This window comes from Argopecten irradians, chromosome 16 (genome assembly GCF_041381155.1).
Source record: "Argopecten irradians isolate NY chromosome 16, Ai_NY, whole genome shotgun sequence".
Taxonomy (NCBI): Eukaryota; Metazoa; Mollusca; class Bivalvia; order Pectinida; family Pectinidae; genus Argopecten; species Argopecten irradians.
The window spans coordinates 14,017,809-14,037,905 of record NC_091149.1 but is presented as its reverse complement, the minus strand read 5'-3'; the positions used below and the strand labels follow the sequence as shown (position 1 = coordinate 14,037,905).

The following is a 20,097-nucleotide window of genomic DNA, read 5'->3' as shown; positions in this document are numbered from 1 at the left end:
CCTAACTGCAGGGCTCTGTCACTCCGTTTCAGACATCCATTGATCATAACAACACACTGTCACATTCTGAGTTAAAACGTTGAAAACCTATGTACACAATTATCATTTTCTGCCATTTTTAAGGATGGTACCGTATGGAAAACATGGAAATTCCTCATAAACTTGTCCGATAATTGTCGCTGAAAATTTTTCATTCCTCCATTGATGCACGCGCAATCGGAAGTCTCACAACGGACTAACCATTGGTCGTACTTGTTTGCTGAAGAGAGGAGGTACGTGTGAAGAGAGGCGTTAAAAGAGGAAAATTAGTAAGGAAGAAGAGAAAAGATAATATCCTATTTAGTCGCCTTTAACGATCATGCAATAGGGGCAGCAGGTACAATTTTATTAACTTGGTTTTGGTTTGTTTATTTTTTACGTCCTATTAACAGCCAGGGTCATGTAAGGACGTGCCAGGTTTGTTGGTGGAGGAAAGCCGGAGTACCCGGAGAAAAACCACCGGCCAACGGTCAGTACCTGGCAACTGCCCCACATGGGATTCGAACCCGCTTCCCAGAGGTGGAGGGCTTGTGGTAATATGTCGGGACATCTTAACCACTCGGCCACCGCGGCCCCATTTTTTATTAACGTTGCGTTGCGTGCGTTGGAAGAAATAAAAAGAAACTTTACCTTCAAATTTTTCTGAGATCATTTTGGTTTCGCTTATTACTTGATTTAAATACTAAATGCATTATTTAGTGACAATCTATTACTTAACGAAAGCTTTAAAATGTTAATTGTTTTTTCAATACGAAAAAGTAGATTAAAATTGAAATATGATACTGAAAAATTCCTAGTAAAAAGTAAAAAGAGATTGAAATTCATTTCAAAATATCTATTTTGATAATGAATAGGTTAAAACATTAGAATTTCAGGATTTTTTGTGCAAAATACACGTTATTTCAAAATGGCTACCCTGGTGAAGTGGAGTTTTTATTTCTTCTATCTAGTGTGAAAACCGAGACATTAATTATAGAAACACAATAGCTAACTAATATAAAGCTGTTTCAATAATACATTACAAAACTTCTAAAAAACATTTGGTCTCAAAAATAAAGTAGCGAAGAGTACATTAGCGTATAACAGCGCAGTTATCTAGACTAGCGCAGTATGTATATAGCGTGTCCCTGCGTAACAAAGCGTTCTGTACCTCAGTGTACTTCTAACTTCTAAATAAATTCTAAAATAAGTGTATCAAAGCGTATCCGAACCTACATAATTCTATCAAAACACGCACCTCGCACAACATACACGCAACACACCGCGAGCCCTGGGAGGCCGCCCTTACATGACCATAGCTGAAAATAGGGCGTTTATTAATTTATTAATCAAACAAACAAACTCTATCTAATAATACCCATATCAGTACACTTACTACATTGTATAGCGTATTATAACATGTTATATAGTATACAGCGTATCAAAACCCACATAGCGTATATATATCTACTAATTCCCATCTCAGTACAACTAATTTAGAGTATTGTAACATGTTATAGAGTATACAGCGTATCAAAACCCACATAGCGTATATATATCTACTAATTCCCATCTCAGTACAACTAATTTAGAGTATTGTAACATGTTATAGAGTATACAGCGTATCAAAACCCACATAGCGTATATATATCTACTAATTCCCATCTCAGTACAACTAATTTAGAGTATTGTAACATGTTATAGAGTATACAGCGTATCAAAACCCACATAGCGTATATATATCTACTAATTCCCATCTCAGTACAACTAATTTAGAGTATTGTAACATGTTATAGAGTATACAGCGTATCAAAACCCACATAGCGTATATATATCTACTAATTCCCATATCTGTACAACTAATTTAGAGTATTGTAACATATTATAGAGTATACAGCGTATCAGATCTCACATTAACGTATCTCATTACCTCTACCTACTCATCTTTTTAGAAATGTTAGGACACGCTCATAGCGACGTGTTTTTATAAGATGTAAAAGTTTTAAACCTTTTATTGGCCGATTTTTTTGTCGTCCTTGAACTTTTGACCTTAACTTCCATCTCTATTTATGGCCTTACACCTCATTACACCTATTTTAGCGTATTACAACATGTGTATCCAATGCGTACCTCTAACTACTCATCTTTTTAGCCCACCATCTTCAGATGGTGGGCTATTCAAATCGCATTTTGTCCGTGCTCCGTCGTCCGTCCTTCCGTCCGTTAACAATTCTTGGATTTTGATAGTTTAAGTTTGTTACCGCTATTTCTCAGAAAGTCTTGAATAGATTCTTATTTTCACATGTAGGTTTCCATAGGGCTCTAGTTATGCATATTGAATTTTGGTACCGATCGGTGAACAAGATAGCCGACAAGACGTCATATTGGATTTTGACAATTAAAGTTTGTTACCGCTATTTCTCAGAAACTACAGAAGGGATCTGTGTCAAATTGCATGTGCAGGTTCCCCTAGGGGTCTAGTTGTGCATATCGTATTTTAGACCGATCGGTCAACAAGATGGCCGACAGGTCGCCATCTTGGATTTAATAGTTTAATAGAAGGGATTCTTCTCAAACTGCACATGTAGGTTCCCCTAGGGCCCTAGTTGTGCATATTGCATTTTGGGACGGATCGGTCAACAAGATGGCCGCCAGGCTTGGATTTTGACAATTGAAGATTGTTACCGCTATTTCTCAAAAAGTACTGAAGGGAGTTGTCTCAAATTTTATTTGCAGGTTCCCCTAGGTCCCTGGTTATGCATATTGCATTTTGGTACCAATCGATGAACAAGATGGCCGACAGGCTGCCATCTTGAATTTGGATAGTTGAAGCTTGTTACCATTATTTCTCAGAAAGTACTGAAGTGATATGTCTCAATTTTTATATGTAGGTTCCACTAGGACCTTAGTTGTGCATGTTGCGTTTTCGGACTGATCGTCAAAAAGATGGCCGACAAGTAGCCATCATGGATTTTGATAATTGAAGTTTGTTTATGTTATGTATCTCAAAGGATCTTTCTCCATATGTAGTAATATGTAGTGAAAGTTTGAAAAGCAGAGAAAAGATCCCTCTTGTTTGTCAGACATAGATCATTCTTTGGTGGGCGCCAAGATCCCTCTGGGATATCTTGTTAGAAATGCTAGAGCACGCAAATAGCGACGTGGTTTTATAAGATGTACAAAGTTCCAAACCTTTTATTGGCAAAAGGTTTTGTCATACTTGAACTTTTGACCTTTACTTCCATATCTGTTTATGGCCTATACTAGGATTATGGAGTTGTTTGTCAGGAGTTAACAAGAGATCCCAGAGGGATCTTGGCGCCCACCAAAGTATGATCTACGTCTGGCAATGGAAAGAGGGATCTTTTTCTATGCTTTTCAAACTTTTTCAAACATACAACATGTATGAAATTTGAAAGAGATCCCTTCAGTACTTTCTGAGAAATAGCGGTAACAATCTTCAATTGACAAAATCCAAGCCTGGCGGCCATCTTGTTGACCGATCCGTCCCAAAATGCAATATGCACAACTAGGGCCCTAGGGGAACCTACATATAAAATTTGAGAGAGATCCCTTCAGTACTTTCTGAGAAATAGCGGTAACAAACTTTAACTATCAAATCCAAGATGGCTACCTGTCGGCCATCTTGTTGACCGATCAGTCCCAAAATGCAATATGCACAACTAGGGCCCTAGGGGAACCTACATATAAAATTTGAGAGAGATCCCTTCAGTACTGTCTGAGAAATAGCGGTAACAAACTTTAACTATCAAAATCCAAGATGGCGGCCATCTTGTTCACCAATCTGTCCCAAAATGCAATATGCACAACTAGGGCCCTAGGGGAACCTACATATAAAATTTGAGAGAGATCCCTTCGGTCCTTTCTGAGAAATAGCTGTAACAAACTTTAACTATCAAATCCAAGATGGCTACCTGTCGGCCATCTTGTTGACCGATCAGTCCCAAAATGCAATATGCACAACTAGGGCCCTAGGGGAACCTACATAAAAATTTGAGAGAGATCCCTTCAGTACTGTCTGAGAAATAGCGGTAACAAACTTTAACTATCAAAATCCAAGATGGCGGCCTGGCGGCCATCTTGTTCACCAATCTGTCCCAAAATGCAATATGCACAACTAGGGCCCTAGAGGAACCTACATATGAAATTTGAGAAAGATCCCTTTAGCCCTTTCGGAGAAATAGCGGTAACAAGAAATGTTAACGGACGGAAGGACGGAAGGACGGACCACGGACGAAAAGCGATTTGAATAGCCCACCATCTGATGATGGTGGGCTAAAAACCTAAAGGTTTGATGTAAATTTTAATTGTCATATTATACATGTCTTTTTAGCCTTGTTTATAAGTTTGTATAGGTATATTGGTTTTCGTTGGTTCTATGCTTTGTTTGTGATGTAGTATGCATATGTAGGCATTCCTGAATCATGTGTGTTATGATTGGTTAGTTGATTTGGCTTATCTTAACAGCCAAGGTCATTTAATGAAGGACTTCTCTGCATGTCTATGTTTTTTTATTATTAATTAACGTCCTATTAACAGCCAGGTTCATGCTTCCCACGTATGCGACGTGTAGTGTGTACACACCACACCCGGTCACAATTTACTGACAGCGGGCGAACCATACTGTACCCAACCGGATGTGGGTAACTGTAGTTACGCTCTACAAAAAATGGTGACGGCGATTAAGGTCAGATTTCGCATGCCTTAGTTTACATGTTTGTAGGGCAATACTGACCGTGCTGTCAATAACATGTGCTAATAAGATAAAATAACTAAATTTTGAAGCGTGGCGCTCAACTGTAAATCTCTTATAAAAGAAGAAACTAGCCATGCAAATATGACCATGTGGAAGGTCACTGAATGCATGTTATGATCTCGTCAGTGGGTAACTGATTCACTAGATGTGGGTAACTGAAATGCAATGGAATATTAAACTCTCTTGTAAATACCACACAATCATTAACTGACATTAATATTTAAGTGCAGACAGACACACCTTTTTACGCGTTGATTTTATAGTAAGATTATGTCAAATATGAATGAAACTATTGTGAAAATATACCAAAACACAGACTTATACACATCCTTTGCTCTAACAAATTAAAGATGCTCCACTGCCGACAGAGCATACTTTGCATTCATCATTAGAACTATAATTGGTGTTCAATCTTGTACATATATGTCTAATTAACACAAACAAATAATATAAGATGATTGATTTTGCCTTTGGTGTATGCGCAGTCAGTACTTCATTCCATATAGGATATGTAGTGCCACAGTTTTTTTCGGGATGCAATTAATTATTTTTTATATTTTCAACTTGAAGTAAAATTAGAAGCTCAAACTTTTCAATGTTGGTGATGGTAAGTATCTTTTGTAACTAAAGAATAATATTTATTTGTCTGTTTCTAATAGAGAAAATTACCATTTGTGAGCAGTGGAGGATATTTAACACCCCATTTACAGCCAAAATCATTTATTGACGGTCGCATGTTGTGTGATTTTGAAAGGCAGCCTCATGGATACTTTCAATTACCCGTTTCAAATTTGCGTGGGTTGTATATAGGCTATAAAAGTTATTATCAATATGTAGACATCTTATTCTTAACAACATGAAATTCCCTTCCCATACGTAAGATCAATAAACTCAAAAACAATAAAGTCATGTTATGAAATCTCAAATTAATTAAATAAACAATATATACGTCTCGTCGCACGTTTATGGACATGGACTTATGCACCAATTCATCAAAAGCGATTTCCGTTTAATAGCATTTAATTCTATTGAACACTAATGCCTACATGATGAAATATTTGTTTGTTTGCTTGATTGATTAGCGTCCTATTAACAGCCATGGTCATGTAAGGACGGCCTCCAATGTATGCGGTGTGCTGCGTATATCATGCACGATGTGCATGTTTTGCGAGACTGTAGTGTGTTCGTGTTGCGTCTTCTTGTATAGTAGAACTCTTGCGCTAGTTATAGTGCTATATAACTGAAGCATACCGCTGAAGACACCAAGCAACACACCCCATCACCTGGTCATTATACTGCCAACAGGCGAACCAATCGTCCTACTCCCTGTATGCTGAGTACTAAGCAGGGCAGAGATATTACCAGGGATCGCGTATAGTAATTTTAGAATACATTTTGTAAATATCAAAATATGAGTCACTTCACAATATGATTAAAACACAGATCAATATAATTACTATATCTGATGTACACTGGAAATAAATGCCGTTTTTAATTGAAGTAGTTAGGTGTAGAAAACGCATTTGTTCTAAGGTACAGGTTGTAAAAAGGTCAACCGATCATGACCCATTATGTGATGTTGTCAGATCCTCTATTTAATGGATTGGTTAAAAGGATCTGTAATTTAATCATATTGTTAAATGCCAAGAACCAAGCCCACACGAAGTACATGTTATAGATTTTAACGACTATTTAATCAATATACAACGACACTACATTGACAGAATAGGTAAATACATACTGTTTCTATACACGCCTGAATTAATTTCAGCAATACATTCATATAGAACAAACATGAACAGTTCAATCATCATCAGTTTTAGACTATTTAATCATCAGACTTCAACGTTACAATAGTAATGCAATTGTGTTGTCAAATGGAATAAGCGAACACAAATATTATATCACTGAGTCGTATTGTAACAGTATCGATAATGAGTAAATGATTATTATCTTTCATTTGATATTGTTTGTTGATCATTGATCACATAATCTATTGGCATGCTGAGAATACGAGACAAAGTATAATACATTAAAACATCAATTTTGCTTCTACGCAATGGGGAAACACTCCGTGGACAACTTGTATATAATTTTTGGATTCTAGGCAACACCGAGCAAATATTTATCACTTATGGTTTTACAGACGACATCTTCTATGTCAAAAAGCGTTTCCCATGGTTATATATGACGTATCTCGATCGTAAATAGCGTAGTCTTGTTTGCGCGATTAAACCCGGTGATACATACTTTCGATACACATTATCAATCTAATTAAAATACAAATCCTTATAACCACTCCGTTCAATAGAGGTTCTGAAAATATCCCATAAGGGGTCACGTCCAATGACCTTTATACCATGTGTTGTTCTTCAGATTTTCAACACCTTGCTTCATCAATTGAAAACGTCATTTCTTCCCCGTATCCATATATAATTAGCTTTGTTGTGCTCTTTGGGCAAGACGACTTAATTGCACGAACATAATTCTGACATTTTTTTCAAACTATTTCGTCCTCTAGAATTCACTGTCAAAATTTGATTGGTCATTCAAAAGGTCACCTGGACATGACCCCTAATGGGATTTTCTCAGACCCTCTTATCAAAGGCAGTGACAAGAACGATCTGTATTTTAATCAGATTGTATACACTATTATCTCTTGCTCAAGTCATATGTTGTAGGTTTATTCGTTTGCAAATGGTAAACTCCCAAAGTCGTTTGAATTTTGCATACAAAAAGACAATAACTTTACCAAAATTACTGTAACATAATCTGAGCTGATAAAAATGTTTTTGTTAGTATTATATGTATCAAAATTTACTTGGTTCACGTCCTATTAGCAGCCAGGGCTATTTCAGTACAGTCGCACATGCGTGCAATGTGTGGATATCTGTATATGTTGGGAGGCTGAGTATATTGGTGTTTTGTCTCCTTGTGAAAGTGGAACTTCTGTCCTTCTTTTAGTGCTATCACACAGAAGCATGCTGCCGGAGACACGAAACAAGTGCATCCTAGCCGCTCATATCATAAAGAGCTAATAGATAAAAGAATAATTCCATTGTTGTACCAGTCTGCAGGTGATTTTTTTTATCACAAAAAATGATATTAACAATCTTCTCATGCTTTACTGATCAATGAGTATGAATTGTTTGTCTCCTTTCACCTACATGTACTCGTTACTAATTAAAAATAGTAAATCTTAAAAAGAAAATGCATGTGTGAAGGCGTAGTGAGTGTTTTGGGAGACTGCGGTATATTCGTGTTGTGGCTTGTGATTTACACGCTTTTGTACGTTTTATAGTGCTGTCCTTTTGAAGAATGCCATCGAAGGTACCAAACAAGTACAACCCATCCGGTTTAATTCTACGTAATCAAATCTTTTTAACGTCAAAAACTTCCCCATCGCCATGGTTTGCAGACTAATAGACGCGTTACCGCTCACACATAAAATAATATGCGGCTGAACCACCCATGTTAATCCATTCAAAAACAGAGAGTAATCGTAGTCTTATGTATCGTTGACCCCTCGGTTCTCCTTGCAACCAATTTAAATATGACACAGGTGATCCATCTTCGTACACAAAATTATCATCTTTGTTTGGAGAAAAGCCTCCGATCCAGGCGGTCCAAATTCCGTTGGACCCTGAAAAATGAATATCATGATACCTTTGAAATATCTTATTGATTCCGTTACGGAATGATCGTATATACGTCCTTATTAGTTTGAGTGGATAAGACCAAACAACATGTATGCTTACGTGAACTATTTCCATCTCAATCAAATGAGGTAATTCTTATATATCATACGTACTTCTTTATCATGACAAAACTCGACATACATAAAAAAATCTTCGATGTGAACCTCTTTTTCAAATGAATTTATTTTGAACATAAAATTTCGGTAAAACTCGACTTACGAAAATAATTTTCAATGTGAACATTTCTTTCAGATGAAGTTATTCTGAGCATACGACCTCCGTTATCTCGACAAAACTCGACAGCTTGAGATGCGTTCTTCTTCGGATCCTTCACAAAACGATAACACCAATCAAGAGTTTGGTTGTAGACGTAGCCACAGCTAGCTGGACAGTCACCTGTCAAGTAAAACATATATTGTGACTTTAGTTTGATTTCTTTTAACGTTTAACGTCCAATCAACAACCAGGGTCAGAAGGCTTACTCTCCAATTTGAGGTGTCCATGTATATTTGAAGAGCTGCCGGTGATAAAATGATAAAAAAAAAAAAAAAAAAAAAAACAACATAAGACACAATACACCGACAGTTGAATGGTTATGAATCATAACTTACTCAAGTCAAAAAATGATCGCTGTAAATTACAGTTGTTTCGCATGTTTTTAATGTTTATATCTTTGAGTACTTAACGTCCTATTCACAGCAAGGGTCATGTAAGGACGGCTCCTATGTATGCGGTGTGTAATGCATATGAATTGTGCGGTGCGTGTTTTGGGAGATCATGGTATATTCGTGTTGTGGTTTCTTGTATAGTGGAACTCTTGTGCTTTTTATAGTGCTATATAACTAAAGCACTGTCGAAGACACGAATCAACACCCTCAGTCACATTATACTCACAACGGGCGAACCATTCCGTTAATGCTGAGCGCTAGGGAGGAGCAGAAACTACCACTTTTATAGATCATGGTAATAGTATCCAATAATAATTCTAAGGGTCAAAGAAGTAATATCAACAGGATTTTCCAGATGACACGGGATCCTATCAAACGTAAATCTGTTGGATACGAATTACTTCAAATGGTAAATATTGGACAAGGAAGTAATTCCAACCGTGTGGACAAAACAAAATTGTCAAATTTTCGAGGCGATCTGCACCTTTATCCAGACTTACAAAACGAACACGATTACATAATAGGATACGAACTTTTATATGAATTACTTCCTTGTCCAATAAAACTACTACTAATATATCTTATATATATAGACCGCAATATTTAACAAGGGGACGTAATCCACATATCATGAAATGTAAATACAAGTGGAATTATTCCACTTGTCATGGAACATGGGGAAGTAATCCACTTTGATACAAAACTAATACATTTGCATGTAAATGAATAAATAAACATTGTTGAATATTAAATTTAAAAAATACAGGCTACGGTATAGTTGTTTTATTTTGCGGATGTCAAATCTCGTGGTTTACCGTTCTTATTTGCTGATGTTTAACTTCGCGAAGCATCCTATACATGTAGCATTTACAAGACAAGATATTTTATGTAAATCCTTTCTTTTCAAACAATTCTGTGAACTTCATAGAATCCGCGAATTTAAACCCTCGCTAACTTAGCAACAATACAGTAGTTTTTTTAATTAATTACCTCTGCAGAATTGGTAGGTATTCCAATTATCCTCACTAATTAGTCCCGTTGTGTCGTTGCTTAAAGTGAAGACATGCATCTGGCAAAGTCCCTGTGAACTGTGATAGGACAGAGACTCGCATGACAACTGGTTGGCGCATTGTACTGCACATTCTACGACGCTATCAGTTTGTTTTACACCCGAAAGGTCTGATAATCTAAGATTCCTCATTTCTGTAATTTCACTTAAATCAGAGATGATAAACTCACCAGAAGATGAAAAGCACAAGCATAGTAAAATAACGAAACGCTCCATATCTAAATCTGACCTGTTCATCAGGACACGAATGGACTCATTTGACTTATCTTGTCAGTAATTGGATAAAATGCATTATCGATAATGTACACAGTGCTCTCTGTAGGCCATTGTGATACGGTAACACTGGTATGGTTTATTAAATTTACGTCACAGTTCTAGCCAGGGTACATTATTAGAGTAAAATCACCAATATTACCATAAATCACCATACATTACTAAAGCCTTAATGTAAATGTGTCTGTTGTGAGAAGTGCCAAGTGTACGTCACATGCTATTTACATTAATGGGAACAAAGTATAAGATTTTCGCTATAATTCTTTATTTTTGATTTCAAAAACGGTTATTTTCTTTTCAAACGCCATGAAAAAAAGGAAAGTATTTTTTTAAAGATTTTAAAGTATTGATATTAAGAAATCAATATACATGATGCGGCTTGATTAACATTCTCTGAAGCTTCATGTTTACAATAATTATATCGATGTGGGGTAAATGTCACAGTTTTTATGTCCTTTTAATAGCCAGGGTCATTTTAGGAGGCTGTGGTGTGTTTGTGATGTGTCTCTTTACCATAGTGGAAATGAGACAGTACAAACTTTACCAGCAGGACCAAAACATCTCGTCGTACCACTGAAGTCGGCATATTGGATCTATTCGTTAGAACTACTGTCGACCAGATATTGCTGTTTGTATGTGTCTTAGAGACATACAGTCATCATGCTTCGTCCGTCGTCGTGCGCCTTCCGTAAACTTTTCATTCAAAAAACTTCTTCTCAATAACCGAAAGGCCTGGATTTCCAATATTTGGCCAGTACCATGCTGAGATAAAGGGCTACCAAGTGCTTTCAAATGATTTACCCTGACCTTCATTCAAGGTCAGTGGGGTTAAAAAGGCTAAAATCTTTGAACGGCTTCTTGTGAATAACTATGAGGCCTAGATACCTGATATTGGGCTTGTTGCATGCTGGGATGGAGTGCTACAAAATTTGTTTAAAAATTACCTTGATCGGCATTCAAGGGCACGGAGGTCAAAGAGGCTAAAATCTTTAAATGGATTCTTGGATTATCAAACAGTCTTAGAAAAATGACAAACTTTTTGTTACTTCATTGGTGATATTGGCCAAGTCTAAACTTAAGACTGTTTTAGACTTCATGATCTTGGGGCTTGATATTGGTCATCGCCAACCAAAGTCACAGGGATAAACGATTTCTTGTCAATAACTAAGAGGCCTAGAGACATGATATTGGGCTTGTACAAAGTTTGTTCAAATGAATGACCTTGACCTTCATTCAAAGTCACAGATGTCAACAAGAGGCGCATGGGCCATAACGGTCACCTAACATTAGATACAAATTAGTAATTTCATTTACAAGCCAACTGTTTGTTTGTTTGATTAAATATCATGTATAGTGGAACGTTTGCCCTTTTTATAGTGCTATATCACTGAAACATGCCGCCGAAGACACCAAGGAACACACCCATCCGGTCACATGATGTTAGTAGTTGGGTCGACCGGAACACAATGGCGCGGGATATAAGCATGCTTTCGTTGACTACTTTCTACATCTGTAGCTTTATAGCCGAAGCATAGGAAGAGGAAAGATTATTGCTGTGAGTGTTAAATCAAGAACATGGGACATTATTGACCTGCACGGCAACAGACAACTTCGCTAGCCAAGGGTATTCACTCCAATGCTCTCCCTACAACCTTTGGCGGATCTCGCGTCGAAATTGAAGTTTCTAAATGCCGATTGGATGCGGCTAGGTTCAGGCGACCAATGAAAATGGGGCTTTGATATGTCATCAAAACTAAACTAAAGCCATATAGTAACCTTCATTTGTATATTGAGACATGCCATGCCTGTCAACAGCTCCTAACGAAGTCATATTACTGACTATTTAATCAATTACTAAATATTTTAGACCAACTAAATGAAGTACTTGGATACGTTGTTCTCCAAACAGATAGGAAAGTAAATACGAGCGTGGTTTTTGTTTCATAACGTAAAACTGCAATCAAGTGAAAAAATAGACGCTGAAGCATTAAACACAAAACCTGGTGTCCGAACTACTGAACAAATGACTCGCATGTTAATCTTTGGTATTTTGAATCATTTTTACAACCATACAACAATGATACGAGCTTTTATAATTGGTTGTTTCTTATGTAAATGGAGTGGGCGCAACTGCAGTGATCCAACAGGTGGTGCAGTGTGGGAACGTAAATCCATCAAGGGTTGCAGGAGAGCATCTAACTGCTTACCTTTGGCTAGCAAAATTGGACACCAGAATGTTGTGAAGATTGGTCTTTTAATGTTTTGGGTTGACGTTGCAGTCGTTAGTGATCGACTGTGCAGTTTTGAACACACGGTATACAATAGCATTGCATTGTTCAAAACCACCAACTAAAGGTTGCATCGAAATAGCTTCTCATCATATGAAGTTAAATGTGGTGAATTAGGATTTATTGAATATACGATGAATTCAGCATGTGATCGGGAGAAAGTGACTATAGGCTAGACCTATAACTTTATTGGAAATCGGCGTTTGATATTATGATGAACGCACAAAAACACGTTCACTTCCTTCGAAGCCTTCTGGGAACATTTCCCCCAACGACCTCATAAATATGTACATGTACACGATTGGGTGTCAGGGTGACAACGGCTGGCCGCAAAGCGCGCAGGGTACATATTTCTTGTTTAAGATTTATATAATGCCAAGATATGTTTACTTACGTGATTTGCTCGGAGTTATTTTTCATAACAATATAATATCAAAATAGCAGTGAAAGGTGTTTTTTATAGTATTTTAATATTGTTGTGATATTGTATCAGTGAAACGAAAATATGACATGTAATTATTATTGAATCATATGTTGGAGAAAATATCAGAGTCTTTTTGAGTCCATACATGGCCTATTAGAAGAAATGTAGTCTAAATGGTTTGTTACAATTTTTTTCTAACTTAAACAACTCCAATTTTATATGATTGCTTAGACTTGCATCAGATTTGTTTAATGTGTTTCGCAATAAAACATGCATTACCACCCCATCAAAATATTTTTTTTCAAATTCGTGCTATTTAGATGCTACATTAAAACTGATAATATTGATTCTAGTATGTGAAGTGAACATACGAAATCGACAAAAAAATTATAACAAATACCTTTAATATTCATCCTACCACTATCAAAAGCTAGCAAAACATTTATAAAACATAAAAACCGAACAAATATCACTCAAATTTAATGAATTGGAAAATAAATATAGTCCTTTGAACTACAAATGTTAAACAACATAACTCGGAAAGATCATAGCCTACCTAGGGTACATAATTGATATTTGGCTTTGTAGCATGCTGGGGTGAAGGAGAATCTACAACCACAGCTTTCAAATGAATGTTACCTGGATTTGGTTTTAACCAATGCTCCTGGACGTATGGAAAGAGCTTTTAAAGGTCACAGGGAACATGTCAGCTGTTTTAGGTAGATAGAGACCATGACGCTAAAAATCTTTATCTTGGACATGTGGTTTCAGAAGAAGTATCAGTACTGAACCTGAAAAGACTCAAAGTGTTTAGATCTGCGCCTAGCCCAAAAATTTTCAGTCCTGGTGTTCCACTGGTTACTAACCGACGTTTTATAAAAGACTACTCCAAAGATAGATGAACCACCAATGCTACTGTGAGGTGCACGGAGTGCCCGTTAAGTAAAAAGTTGTAGTAAACTGGGTAATGCAGATTACTCCACCCTTGTAGTGCACACCGATGCCAGTGGTGATGTTCTTAAATTCACCCAAGAGTCATAAGCATACCGAGTAAGGGGGCTCCGGTCCAGCGAAAGGAATTATCCAGCTCACAAGTTGAATTTCGGTGGCATTAAAGTGGGCAGTCACTGATAAATTTCCATGACTACCTATATGGTACCAAATTGCAGGTGATTACTGAAAATAAACTTGTAGCCAATGGCTGGATAGCCCCATAGACTAGTTATGATTTCACTATTTCGTAAGACCTGAAGAACACGCTGATCAGACGGCTTGTCATCGCTGCCCCACAAGGATTTCCGCAGAACACCGTCAAGGCCAATTGCCAAGCTGCCACAGTAACCAACTCGCTCGTAGGTAACTCAGGTTCAGGTCCTCTCTTTCGGCGAGATCGACGGCTGATAGAGTCCGACCGAGATAGGTCGAGTGAACTTGGCGTTAGAACAAAGTAAGGATCCGGTAATGGATAGCTTCCCAGAAGGGGAAGGACTGAGGGATGAGTCTCCCGAAGTCCGGACGTATCTGAGGGAGAAAGGACGTATATCCTTTAAGCACGGTGTGTTACACAGCACAGCTGCTGTAGATGGCGAGCGAGAAAGCCAATTGCTGTTGCCTGAAGCTTACAAAGCCCAAGCGCTCAATGACTGGAAAAAAAAAACCCTATGCTCGCTTAGGTGTATTAGGAGGAAAACTCCTGTGAGGGCAGAGTCGTTGAGTTGCATGTGTGGATTTCCTGAGTCTAGAAAGGTTCAAAAGGTGGTTTGAAACATCTTAGTTCCAATTCCCTGTTCAATGAACACTTCAACATGAAAGCTGCTGTCTGAGGTCAGAAACCTATAATTTGTAGATCGCTGGGGATTAAAAGGACCGGACTCAATGTAGCTACAACCTATGTTCCCCCATTAGTTCAGATGCCCACAAAAAGTGATGGGCTCTGCATTGGTGCACCAAGTTTTAAATTAGGCTGGTATTGGGCCTGTGACATGCTGGGATGAAGGGTTACCAAGTTTGTTTCAATGAATGACATTGACTTTCATTCAGGGTCACTGGGGTCAAATACGCTAAAATCATTAAGAAATAGAGCTAAATTCTTATGACTAGCACTTGCAAATTGTTTCTGAAGCAACAAGTCTCTCCGAGTTTCAAATGTATTGTCAGTGTCGTGCATGTCTATCCATCTGTCCAAATATTTACCCACTCGAACTACAAATTGAGCAGATGTTTCACTAACCTCGGGTTTACAGCTAGGACTTTTCTGTCTAACCCTTTCTTCTGACATCTGAAATCTCTTAAGTAGAGCAATTTTAAGAGGTTCATACATACAAATATCCTCAGCTGATAAACAAGAATAGGCCTCCAATGCCTTCATGAAGACCACTAAGATATATTGCCCAATCCTGCCTGTCCCACTTAACTTCTCCAGAAAACCATGTCTTCAAATGTCGTCAAAGGGAGGTAATTTTGGCATTCTAGCCTTTGAAATACTGACCTGCTCAGCTGAATTTCTGAAACTTCTTCTTCCACATTTTCTTTTTCCTTTTCTAACTCGGTTCTATAAAGTTTCTATCTAATGCTTTATTTCTCTCTGCTCAGCTCTTTTATCGCTCTCAAGCTTATCTTTCTTATCCACATAAGCCTGTAATTCTACCACATCCATAATGATATGTATAACAAGCTTGTCCAAGTGTTGAAATACCTGTCTACCGTAATTAGAGCTATCTTAATTTGCAATGGATTTATTTATTAGCCTATCCCAAGTGTCAAGATTTGTGTGTGTAGCTTAGCCTAATTATCGACAAACAAATAAGACAGCGGTTTAAAAATAAAAAAAATTCAACATACATTGTATATACAAAATCATAAGAAAACAAATGTACAACATAGAACACATTCTTTCGCGCTCAAACTCAGTCATTACAATTAGATAATGTGCAGTACATAAATTAAACCCTACTCAACCAGAGCCACTTGTCCCTATGGACACTATATAAATGTACAGTCACTTACTTGGTCCGTCGAGTCCCAAAGTTCTAGAGACACAGATGCCAACTTGTCTTTCTCCTCTGTATAGTTGTATTGTTTGTTTATTTGATAAATTGATGTCCTTTTAACATATAGGGTCATGTAAGGACGGCCTCCCATGTGTGCGGTGTGTTGCGTGTATGAAATGCGTGGTGTGTGTTTTTGGAGGCTGCGGTATATTCGTGTTATGTCTTCTTGTATTGTAGGACTTTTGCCTCTTTTTATATTTCTATATCACTGAAGCATGCAACCGAAGACACCAAACAACACTCCCCTCCCACCTGGTCACATTACGCGGACAACGTGCGAACCAGTCGTTCCACTCCTTGGAGTAAATGTTCGGGGAAATGTTCCATAAATTACATTAATCAGGTATGGATGTCAAAACTCCAGATAGATCATGATTTGTTCAGATTTTTGTGTCTCTTCCAAACCACTTGAACATTTGGATATTAGATCGATAATACTGATGTCACATCGCCTTTTCAAATGTTAATTCCCACATATAGCGAAGAGCTGTTCCTGACAATGCACACTGGCCAAACCTGACTCGGTCAACATGACGCAGTGACCTTGACCTTGATCTGGGTTACCAAGAGACCAGAGGTCACTGTCGATAACATCTCCTGTATCCCCTGTGTAACCTACCACAGAAATAGAAAGATGAATAATATGACGATATAATTTTCCATTCACCTACTATTGGAAAAAAATTCAGATAGTTTGATGAATTCTAAAAAAAGTTTATTATCATTCCAGAACAGTAAGAAATTGTTTGGCTCTATGAAGACTATACCAGTTTTATTTTGTTATTTTAACGCTTAATCCTTTTTTTATTTTAATGCTTAATCGTGTTTTAAAACTAATTCATGTATACTTACTCAGTACATCATACCCTGCGATGATCCTGATCAGACCTGCCATTTTGGTTAATGTATCGACAACCATCAGACGTGTGTACATTGAGGTACATGTCTTTGCTGCACTTCCCTGATCCTGTCTCACTTCTACGATGTTATACAAGATGGCGGTTTCCTGATCCTCTTTGTAGCCGTACTTGTCCAGAATGTCTGTGTACAATGCTTCAGTATTAGTAATCGTATCCTCCAAATATTCATTAGTATATATTTACATTCTGAGTGTTTCGTCACAATATGAATCAACTAGCTGACGAAAACAAACATTTGCCTATGAAAACACTGTGAATACACTATGAGTACAACGATTCTCGTGCATCGATCAGCTGATTTCAAACAATGCGCCAGTTTCATTTCAATAAAAAATAGTCCCCCACAATATTTTAATGTATAATATCTATTGTGTTGTTTCTTGATATAAAATCAACTAAGGTTTACTATAATAAGTCAATCAAATCTTATTTTAACTATATTTCTTTTTATCGTTTGTTATTTGCAAAAAAGGTAGACCGGAAGGCGGAAGCTTGAAAACGCGACGTTGTGGAACGACTTCGTCATTCAGCTGTTCCATTAATCTCGTTTTTCGTCGTATATGAGTGTCATAATTTTAAATATGATTGTCACAAAATCTTATATGAAATGAGCACAAAAAGATACTTTTATCAGATTACTACCGACACTTCGAAGTTATTCAACGTCAAAATGCGTTTAAACAAATCCGGCATAGGCAGCCATTATGTCAAAACGTATACCGTTCCTAACGTCATAACATTGTTAAATGATGTAAATTCATGACGTGACAATAAATATTTAATTAGTGATATTACACAAGTGAAATATGCAATGAAATAGATATGCAGTAGAAAGAGGACAATACGTTAACCAAGCATAATGATTACGTATATAGGTAATATTTCTTAATATGAATATCACGTGAAATTCACGTGATTTTGCCCCAGTTTATGAGAAATTGGCATAAGATAATATTACCTGTGTATGAATCGTGATTAGACCCGTGTGAATGTGTACGTATCAGAAATCTATATTATAAATATTGTTATCCAATGCTTTTCTTGAATATATGGTACCATGGCTAGGCGTTGACACAAAACATTTTATACAGTAGCACCCCCTTCCTGCCCCATCGTTTCCTACGCTCCTGATAAAGTTACAACACGAACTAAAGTTTCCCAAAAACGTCATAAAATGATACACGATGACGATCATTGTTACAATGCTGGAGTTTACTAAACAAGTGAGAAATAACAATTTTGATCTGATTGCAGTGACATGTCGCTCTTTGAATATTTTTTTTAATTGGACCCGGTTTTTATCGATTATTTATCAAATTTTCATTTTAACACTTAAAACGGAATATAGAAATACGTGTATGTACACAACCCAGTTCAAATAACTACATCATACATGTATACTGGTTGTTATAAAAGTGACCTCTTCTCACAATCTCTAAATAGGGATGGTAATCACACCTTGCCTGACGAAAACTTGCATACTGAGAGAGACGTTGTCGTTTTCAACGACCCAGGCACTATATCCTGTACAGCTCAGACCACCAACGGAGTTTTGGAGAGCGAAAGACATGCACGTGTTCTGCTTGTGACATGCCTTGGCACAGTCCACAAAGGAAATGCTTGTTGTCAGCGGACCAACTACTGACTGCACATCACCCATATACCACGAAGGTACCGCAAACTTCTTTTTGAACTGACTACCTCTATCTGACAAAAATAATTCATCATGTGTGAAATACATTAAATTGTTTCCAGAAACAAACATTACATACGATGCAAAAATATGTGTAACATAAAAATTTGTACAGGTTCTTGGAACCAAAATATTTTTTGAGGGTCTTGAAACCAAAATAAAAAAAAAATGTACAGGGTCTTGAGACCAAAATAAATTTTTTACAGGATCTTGAAACCAGAAAATGGAGGCCTATTTTCAACAATTTTTACCGAAGTGGTAGACCCATTTCTGGTCTTTTTGGACCATAAAATCAACAAAACATGACGGAAAATCTGAAACCTGTCATCTAAAGATTTAAACTGCTGGAATGTCTTTTTTAGAAACTTCAAACAAATACTACACAATATAATTTAACTTACCGATTTTCTTTATATGACAGCCGCTGACGTCAAACCTTACAGTTGGGTATATTTCCCAAGTCTGTGGGTTAATCCGTAAATATCGGACTGTGATGTTTGGATAACAGATGACGTCACTGGTGTGTTTGTGTCTGTATTTCCAGTGAAAATCTAGAACAGATATATATATACTTATTTCGCCTTACCTTTGTATGTTTGATTACAACACTACCGTGATGTGTCTATGCCCTGGAATGATACCGGAACGAACGACTTATATGCTGAATCACACTTATCGCGATACGTCATCAGTTAAAGACGGCGTCACAAACAATAATAACTGTCTGTCTGGTCTATGGACAGGGATGCACAGAAATTGGTCATCGGTAAGCCTCGCTCTGACCAGGTCATCTGACAATATATTTATAGTAACTTCCGGTTTGTCTCCTTTTTACGGTGGCTGGGAAAGGACATACAAAAGTTATTGCATTCCAATGTAACACGTTTGCGTGTGAATGCAATAGTATTGCGTGCGAACGTGATGATATATCACTGAGTTATTTGCCATGTTTGCTATTGCGCTCACATGCAAAACTATTGCGTTCGAACGCGATAACTTTTTATTTTTCATGCCCTTTCATAGCAAAAGGTAGGTACAGAGATAAAATAGGGATGAGAAACCGGATAAAGAAATAAATACAGTAAAATATGCCTTAATCGCCTTTGTATGAAGATAAATCAATCTTTGTCTATAGACCGACTGAATATAAAGACCATTTTGCTATATTCAGGGATATCTACCTTTGGGGTACCGTCTGATGACGTCACGGTTGTCCATA

The 20,097-nt window shown here is 37.2% G+C and overlaps 1 protein-coding gene and 1 long non-coding RNA gene across 2 annotated transcripts; both read right to left on the bottom strand.

Annotated features, from left to right (window-relative positions):
• Positions 1 to 6,505: 6,505 nt before the first annotated feature.
• Positions 6,506 to 10,446, bottom strand: LOC138310015 (alpha-N-acetylgalactosamine-specific lectin-like). The gene is made up of 3 exons (XM_069251164.1): positions 10,152 to 10,446; positions 8,713 to 8,889; positions 6,506 to 8,438 (listed from the first exon to the last, which is right to left on the bottom strand). Exons 1-3 carry the CDS (start codon positions 10,444 to 10,446, stop codon positions 8,227 to 8,229), a joined length of 684 nt encoding a protein of 227 aa, XP_069107265.1. The 3' UTR covers positions 6,506 to 8,226.
• Positions 10,447 to 17,121: 6,675 nt separating this feature from the next.
• On the bottom strand, positions 17,122 to 19,624 carry LOC138310728 (uncharacterized). The gene is made up of 3 exons (XR_011206478.1): positions 19,280 to 19,624; positions 18,644 to 18,892; positions 17,122 to 17,306 (listed from the first exon to the last, which is right to left on the bottom strand). It is a non-coding gene; the product is annotated as an uncharacterized lncRNA (long non-coding RNA).
• Positions 19,625 to 20,097: the final 473 nt, after the last annotated feature.